At 32.5% G+C, this 9,367-nt stretch overlaps 1 protein-coding gene across 1 annotated transcript; it reads right to left on the bottom strand.

Annotated features, from left to right (window-relative positions):
* Positions 1-6,031: 6,031 nt before the first annotated feature.
* LOC117930851 (receptor-like protein kinase FERONIA) lies at positions 6,032-9,133 on the bottom strand. Its single transcript, XM_034851607.1, has one exon. The coding sequence runs from the start codon at positions 8,933-8,935 to the stop codon at positions 6,326-6,328; it is 2,610 nt and encodes an 869-aa protein (XP_034707498.1). The 5' UTR covers positions 8,936-9,133; the 3' UTR covers positions 6,032-6,325.
* Positions 9,134-9,367: the final 234 nt, after the last annotated feature.

Here is a 9,367-nt window from a genome sequence, read left to right as displayed (position 1 = left end):
AACTAGGTTTAACATTCTAACATATTTTTCGTTTCATTGCTAATAAGCCCCAAAACAAATGAAAACAAGAAAAATGAATGATTTTTAAAATTTTTGTCTAATTGAGAATGAGAGATACACTAGTTTGTAGTAATTTTTCACATGAAATAATATTTTATTGAAGACTTGACTATATTTGATACTTTTTTCCACCGTGCTAGGAGCTTTTTGGTGAAGTTTAACAACATAGATTGACATCTACTACAAGATGATGCTCAATTAATCTAAAAGCACTTAAGTTATTTAGGGTTTTCTTCGGTTAACCTAAGAAAACATTCTCACTTTCTTTGTATTGAGTCACTTAAATGGAATAGAATATTGGGTATCAGAGTGGTAAAGGGTATTATAAATATGACTTTTTTTTAGAGTCACCTACATGGAATGAATTATTGGTAGGTGAACAAAATATTGGGGTGATTGTAATAGTTGAATTAGTAAATGGAAGAGAAGTGTATGTTGCTTTCTTTATTCTATTAAAACAATAATTTTAGTAGTTGAAATTTACATGCTTTGTTGTTTTATAAAAACAATAATTTTAGTATTTGAAATTTAAAAATGTGAATGAAATGCCTGAAAACATGTTTTGAAAAATAGGATAGTAATAAATAGAAAATAGCTCATTTCCTAAAAATATTTTGATAAATTAAAATAATATGTGGTTAAAATATATTTTTGTGAAAGTATTTAAAAATGAATCAAAATATTAATAATTGTTATTTTGTTTGAAAATAATTTAGGAATATAAAATAATATTGGGGATAATGTTTGAGTTTAAATTGGGTTATAAATGGTTAATTTTTTTAGGACTATCTTTTTTGAAAATAATCCAGTGATAATTTTTTTAAAATAAGAATGTTGAAAATAATTTTAAAAATAAAATTTTGTTGGCAATGATTTTTATAAAAGTATTTTAGGCATAAATGGAAATTTCTTGTATGAAAATAAGAGGATTTATATATATAATAGACATAAAAATAGACTTCTTTGATATTTAATAAACAAGTGAATTTTTCTCCAAAATAAAAAAATAAAATAAGAATTTCTCTATATAATAAAATAATTTATATATGAGATAGTTGTCAATAAGAAAGTTTTGAAAATAAATTTGGGATAAAATATTTTTTAGTAAGTTTTGTTTAGATAATTCAAGAATAAAGTAGTTTATTAACTTTCCTTAAAAAATAATATTCTTCTTTCTTTTTTGAATTGATCAATTTTTTTAGAAATAAAATTGTTAGGTTCTATTCTTTGTAAATGTTTAATAAATTCTAAAAAATTCTTTAAAAATAAAATGACCTTTCTACCACATTCCTTGTAATAAATAATTGTTTTTTTTATACATATTGTAAAGTAAAAAAAAAAAAAAAAGTCTTTGTTCAGTTAACCAAAGAAGACATTCCTCTGTGTTGAGAGTCACCTAAATAGAATAAAATATTCAATATCATAAGAGAGTAAAAAGTATTGTAAAAGTGATTTTGTTGAGAGAGTTATCTAAATGGAATGAGATATTGGTAGGTGAATAAAATATTATGGTGATTGTAATAGTTGACTTAGTGAGTGGAGGATAAGTGTATGCTTCTTTGTTTATTCTATAAAAACAATAATTTTAGTAGTTGAAAACGTGTATGAAATGACTGAAAATATTTTCTGAAAAATAAGATAATAATAAATGGATAATAGCTCATTTCCTAAAAATCTTTTGATAAATTAAAATAACTTGTAGTTAAAATATATTCTTGTGAAAGTATTTAAAAATGAACCAATATATTAATAATTGTTATGGTTAAAAAATCAATAATGTTTATGAAAAGTTCTTTAATTCTTTCTCATTCTAATTTTTCTCTTAACATTTTTTAATAAAAAAATTAGATTTTTTTGTCTTAAATGCACAATTTTCATGTTTGTTATAATATCATATATTATCATATTAGTACTTGACAACATTTTTATATTTTGTTACTAAAATTTTATTTTATATAATTGAGATGAAATTTAATGGACATTGTTATTTCACAAAATGAACTTTAAAAAATATTGAAATTAAAAAAATCCTTCCAAGAAATATATATATATATATATATATATATATATATATATATATATATATATATATATATATATATATGTTAGATGTTAAAAATGATTTTTAAAAACAAAATGAATTATAAAAAAAAATTAAAAAGTGCAAATTTTAAGTAGAAAATTAGTATTTTTTTAAAATTTTAGATTTATATTTTGATATTGTAGTTTTGATTTATTTTTTATTTTCTTGAATTGTTTTTATTTGAGTTCAAATGTGACTACTTTGTTATAAGATTCATTAAAGAAATAATTGTTGATTTTACCGTTATTGCATTAAAGGTTTTACTCATTTAATGAATTGTATATAATTTCATACTTCCAATTATTGTGATATTAATGTTATTCTCATTTGATTTCAGTTTGATGACAAAAAAACATATTCTCAAGTAGAATTTGATGAAATTAGAGAATAATGGATTACTTTTGTGTTATAACTAATCATGAATCATATTGATGTATCGTGATCATTCATGGTAAGTCCCTTAGTTGTTATATGATTGAATTTTCCATTGGTATTGTATAACATTACTTATTCTTTACGAACTATTTTTATATCAAAACGAGAAAAAGGAAAAAGAAAAAGAAAACATTAGTACTTAGATTTGTTTATTGTTTATAACATCACATTTTTATTTTCAATAAGAATTCTAAACCTCATTAAACTATGAAATGCAGGTATACACTCTTGGGAGGACAGTATGAAGAATAAAAAGAAAGAAGAAAGAGGCAACAAGATTTAGGTTTTTAGATATGACTCTTATGTCATACATTATTGGACATAAACATTACTTTATTTGGAATTGAGAATTTTGGGTTTTTGGATGCAACTCTTGTGTCATTTTATGGTTAGCCGGTTTTATGCATATGAAATGTAGGTATACATGAATGTTGGAAAGCTTAACATTTCGAAATCATGTTTTAATGTGTATTCACTTTTCTTTTTTAGTTTTGGTGGGTTTGATGTGTTTGATGTACTATTATTTTGTGAACATTTGATATACAAATATTATTGGATGATGTAATGTGTTACAAGTTAATTCATAAGCATTATGAAAATATAAGTTAAATATAATATGATTATTATATTTATGGACAATTTACATAGGTTGGTCTTAGTTATTAATATGCATTACAAAAATCTACAAACTAATCAACAAAAAACAACCATATCTTCCATAATCATTTACAATGATGTGACACCATAAATTAAAGGTGATACATTTAACGTGACACCATAACTCAAAGATGATGCATTTAATATGACACCTTATATATCTCATACAACTCTATATCAAATTAAGCATCACTAAAAATATATGGTGTCACTTCTGAATGTGTCACCATTTATCTGCTTTGGTGTCGCTTTGAAATATGTCACCAATTGATACCCTCTATGGTGTCAGTGGATAAGGTGACGCTATATTGTAGTGACACCCTATGTTTATAGTGACTTATTATAAATGTCACCATATATCTTTTTTCTTGTAGTGGTGCAACAACTGATAAGCCATATCCATCAGAGTGGTGGAAAATTGACCCTGGTAAGTGATATGACCAAGGAAACCATTTACCAACTAAACAAAATCTGAGAGAACAAAGTGAAAGACGAGGCATGATTTCTGAATACAAGACGTGAATATCCATGAAACCAGCTGTGTGGTTGAAAGGAAAACTGCTCAAGCTTGTAATCTATAAACTAAATCCAAGACATTTTTTTCTTTTCTATTTTACTTTTCTCGTCTTCTTAACTATATTCTGGATTTGTTTGGTATTTACATATATGGTTGAGAATCAACCTGACGGAGATAAATTAAAAGTTTAATAAAAATAAAATTCAATTTTATTATAATGATTTTTTATTTATAATGTAAATAAATTGGAATGAAATTGATTTATATTTAATATTCTAACATTCTAAACATACTCAAAGCAATTTTAGGAAGGTTTATACCATTTTTAACACTTACAAAATTTTATTATTCAAATATTAGAAATATTAAAAACGTTTTTTAGAATCATTGTCAAACATACTCTTAAGTCTGTCAATTTTCTTGTACCAAAAAGAGGATTCTTTCTTCTTGTAATAATATTGGGCAATTTAATAACCACTTATTAATATATTGCTAAATCTCCTACTAGGACAATAGTGAATTAATAAAGGTATACCAATCATCATTTAAAGTTCTAAATTTGGCGAGAGACGTATCAATATAAAACATAATCGGGATTTACTATTTTATTCAACCATTTGATAGGTAAACTAATTATTCCAATAACAAAAATCAAACTGATTTTAAGTCATTTGGATAATTTAATTAGAACTTCTGAAGATGCATGTTTAAGGTTATTTTTTTGTCCTGAAAGATTGAGAAAAAATGTAATAAAGAAAAAGAAAATAAAAATATAAATTAAATTAATAAATTATATTTTTATCTTACTTCAAACTCCTATTACTTGTTCAACGTTTATATAAAGATAATATAACCTAAGATAAATTTTTTTAGCATTTACATAAATGCTATGCAGAGGCACAGGTCAATAATTGCTCACAGCTAGCCCCCAAATGGGAGCCATACCCTTACCAGAAAAACTACTGGAAATTCGAATCTTCATACAAGATGGGGAGGTATATATAGGTAGAGTGAAGCCCTCTTTTGTCCATTCAAGTCTTACGATACTCATACCCGACAAAGCAAAAAAATCATCCTTCTAACTTTATGAGTGGGTCCAATTACTTTAATCTTTATTAAAAAGCAGTGGTGACATAATGGAATGACACTCGCATAAAGGCCAGCTGACGTTAATAGCCCCATCATAGGCTATTTATGCTTGATTATATATGTCTTCATGACAAGATCGTCCAGATAATATTATTGTATCATGCCTAACTGGACTATATAAATTGAATCTGATTATAGACATTCTTAAATTCTTTATCCTATTGTGACTTAGGCTTTATCCATGGCTGCATCATCCCTAAATAGAGTTACAAGACTCTCCTTGCCCCTCAGCAACCACATCATTTTAGTGCCCTGTTACTGGTATATTAGAGTTCGATGTGCTTCCTTGTGGTGAAGAAGGGCCTGCAATTAGCAATAATAAAGTAGAAGAGAAAGGGATAAATGAAAAAGAAAAGGAGGGGCATTAAAAGCTAATGCACGGGGAAGGGTGTAGCGAAAGAACAACTTTTTGTGGGTTTGGCCCTCTGGTGATTATGGCTTTTCTCTCACTCAGTGATGGGGCTGCCTTATTCCACTCTTCATACTAGGATACTATTTTCACACTTCGGCTAAAACCGCAATGAAATAGGTTTACAAATGGGATACTTTTATAAAATCAAGATTATTTTGACTTCTTTAGTCCCAAGTATTTCTTTATGAATACATATTGAGGTTGGTAGAAGACTATGAATGAAAGAAGGAATAGAAGAAGTCAAAATTAGTGATTATTAACATGAAATTTGTATTAAAAGTAGTTTTTATTGATTAAAAATAATTATTATGAAGATGATATTTTTTATATTTTTCACAAGATCTAAACTTAATAAGTGATTATTAATATTTATATAAATAAAAATTAATATAAAAATGTTGCTTATTAAGTTGCCTTTGATGTTCTAGATTTGCACTAATTTGATTTTAATTAATGTCCAAAATTTACATAAGTAATATATTGTTATGTAAGGACATTTTGGTCCAGAATTTGATTCATGGAGGAAAAGAAATTTCCTTATGTAACATTAAGAAAACTCATTTTTTATTTTACACCTCTTGATTTCCAAGAAGAAAAGAATAGTAAGCAAGGAATCTAAAGGAAGGGGAATGACTTTCCTTAACATGTATTTCAAAGAAAATCCTAATTAAAAGTATGCCTTCAAGTATAATATCAAAGCAACATCCAACGCGAAAAAGTTCTCAAAATAATAATAGAAACTTTTAATCTTATAAAACATACAACAGGAAACAAATTAAAATAGACCAAAGGGACAGCTGAATTATCAACTGAACCAAAACTAATGCTTGTTTTTTTATGCCACGTACATCTAAGTTGGCTATTTGATGATAAAAATCCTACATATGTCTTGCAAACTCCTTATTTTGCACACTATCTCCCAGTTATTGGGGCATTTTATAATATTATACATATTTTAGACTAATCACGGGAGCGTAGATTTAAAATTACAAACCATTTGAGTGGAAAGAAATCATACGCCAGAGGAATTGGTGGCCTTAGATGTCGTGCAGTCAGACGTTGTAGTTCCGGTTCCGGTACAGCCACTGGCGCTTGAATCTGCCGCAACTCCACTTTCAAGGTCGTTGGAAGTGCCTGTGATTGCTGAACTGAAGGATACGTCCCTGTAGAGGACGACAGGATCAACAATAGTACCCTCCGCTTTTTCTGCACTCTCCTGAAGCCTCAATGCGAACTCAAGATTGTCAACCACATCGGCCATCATTGGCCTATCGGTTCCCTGATCTTGCACGCAGCTCATAGCAATCTCCACGAATTTCTTCAGGCACGCGGGTGATATCTTGCCTATAAGATAGGGATCAATTATCTGATCAAATGTCCCCTTCTGGATGCAGAATTTGGCCCAGTGAGCTAGATTGGCTTCATCCGTGCCAAGTCTCGGATTCAGTGGTTTCCGGGCACACAGTACTTCTAGCAAAACCACACCAAATGAGTAGACATCACATTTCTCTGTTAGTTGTCCACGCCTGTAGTATTCCGGATCCAAGTAACCCCTTGTGCCCTTAACCATCGTTTCCACGGGCATGCTAGTTGGTCCAATTTTGGACAATCCGAAGTCCGAAACCTTAGCTATCCATTTGTCATCCAAGAGAATGTTGGTGGTCTTCACGTCGCGGTGAATCACCTTCTGTGGTGCGCCTGTGTGAAGATAGTCCAGTCCACGGGCTGCATCAATGCAGATTTTGAGCCTTTGCCTCCAACGTAGAGGGTCGTTGTTAGTTTCATAGAGATGGTCACCGAGGGTCCCCTTGTTCATGAATTCATACACGAGGATCATTTCACGTCCTTCATTGCAGTAGCCGATCAGGGAGACGAGGTGGCCGTGGCGGAGACTAGAAAGCATCTCTATCTCCGTTTTGAACTCATGGGCTCCCTGCCTTGACATGGGATTTAAGCGTTTGATTGCTACGGCATTGTCCAGATCACTGATATTACCTTTGTAGACATTGCCAAATCCTCCCTTGCCGATGATGCAACTTTCATGGAAGTTATTGGTGGCTTCTTTGATCTCGGCCAGTGGAAACTGAAGGCAAAGTTCCTCTGGCAGTGACGAGGCTTTGGTTCGGGAAGACTTTGATTTGCCTTGGCCCCAACACCAATACCACAACCACCAAGATTTTCTACTATAAGAATTATAGTACCTGGTCTTCCTTCGTGGCCGGAAAATGATGTAAAGTAGTAGTGAAAGCAATACTAAACCCACCATGACAGCAGCACCAATGGCAATAATCATTGTTTTCTTATTTGTAGACTTCTTGGTGGCTGGCAGGGAAGGTTGAGTATTTGGAGGTTCAGGGTTCTGTCCAGCCAGAGTGCCATCAGTCTTGTTCAATTTAAATATTTCAATCCCATTTAAGACCGCATCAACATACTTACTGTACCCAGGCCTAGTGCCCAGATCTATGGGGAGATCGTACTTACCTTTGCTTCCATTAGATTCAATCCTCACAGCATAGTCTTTGAACACTGGAATGCCGTTACCTTTGCTCCAGGCAATCACATCAAAAGCCTCTACGACCATCTGACTATCAATATAAATAGTGAATTGCCTATCACTCACATCGACGATTTCCGGAAGGGTTTCGCAGAAATGGAGCCTGACCAGATACATGAATCCCAAATCAACAGGTAATATCCATGTGAGATTGTTCTGCCTATTCCTCACTCGGTTACGACCCAGTGACCGGGACGTTAGGTAGACTTCTTGAGGTGCAACATAGGCAGGTGTATCTTCTGTGTATTTGATTCTAACACCTGGGGGGGACGAATCGGTAGCACTCTCACCCTTCACATAGGGATCATCAAAAGACCAGACCCTAAACAAACCGGAGTCATCTGTTGCTTTGATGGAGGGACCCCCAACGTTTAAACGATACACGGTCTCAAGTGCAGTGCTGCTCTCAATCTGATAATTTGTTATTTGGCCTACATATGGGACTTCCCTATCTTCTGCCGCATCATAGAGGTTTAGGGGCATTGAGAAGATTTCAATTCCATTCACAAAAGCATAGGAGTCATTTGAAGAACTTGGAGTGAAGGTTACATGCAATACTTGATCCTCCTTTTCAACGTTTATGCAGAATTCTCTGCTGGCATTTGGCCCCTCTGCTGTAAGATAACCGCTGAAGTTGGCAAGGAGGGTGTATGGGCCTGAGCCGACAGAAAACAAGGCCTTTGACTCTTCTAACTCTGAATATGAAATTGGGTAGAAGTAGAGTCTTACGAATTTGGGGCCATCTGTGACAGGGAAAGTGTAGGTGAAACGGGAACGAGAGAATCTAGCTGTGGAGTAGGGGACTCCAATTGCGGAACGCTGGTCGGCCAACGTAGCTTCTTTAGATTGTGGGAACGGAGCAAATTTCGAGCCATTATCCCCAGTCCACGCCCGCCCATCGTCGGCAGTGGAGTTGCCGGATGAGCCAGTACTAAGAAGTATAACATCCGTGGGAGTATAAGGGGCGGAGGCGTTACTGGCAGAGACAAGTGTCCAATGATGAAAGAAGAAGGAGCAGTAAATGGTGAGAATTGAGAGGCGAAAGAGGTGTCTTTGTTTCGGGTTCATCTGACCATGCAAGAGACTGACTATAACAGTTGGAAGGTATTAAAAATCCGATTTCTGCAACATCCTCTGGCAAATAATAGAGTAGTTATGGTGGAAGGAAGCAAATATTGGAGGAGATAGACAGGGTAGCAGCGCGTAGATGATATATTAAAAGAAAGCAAATGATTTGAGTCTAAAGCTCGAGGCTCGTGCCTGCTTTGCGACCCAAGCATGCCTCGTTCTCACTCGCTGGTGGAAGACTGGACTTTTGGTAAAGCAAACTCTTGCTCTATCATGAGATTAAAAATATTGGAGCTGGCCCACCTGCTCAATTATTGATTCACTTTGTTTAACTTTGTGATTCCATCTTCTCTTTTTCACATTGAAAAGGGTGGACTTCTCATTCTTCACAGGCGTCTACTGTCTTGTTTTTCTTGAAAGGAAGGAAAATAT

The sequence above is a fragment of the Vitis riparia genome, chromosome 14 (genome assembly GCF_004353265.1).
Source record: "Vitis riparia cultivar Riparia Gloire de Montpellier isolate 1030 chromosome 14, EGFV_Vit.rip_1.0, whole genome shotgun sequence".
Taxonomy (NCBI): Eukaryota; Viridiplantae; Streptophyta; class Magnoliopsida; order Vitales; family Vitaceae; genus Vitis; species Vitis riparia.
Note: the sequence above shows the minus strand (reverse complement) of the source record. Positions and strands in the feature narration are given on the sequence as shown.

What these genes read in the sequence shown, in the direction of transcription:
- LOC117930851 (XM_034851607.1), bottom strand. Translation starts at nt 8,935, where the DNA reads ATGAACCCGAAACAAAGACACCTCTTTCGCCTCTCAATTCTCACCATT.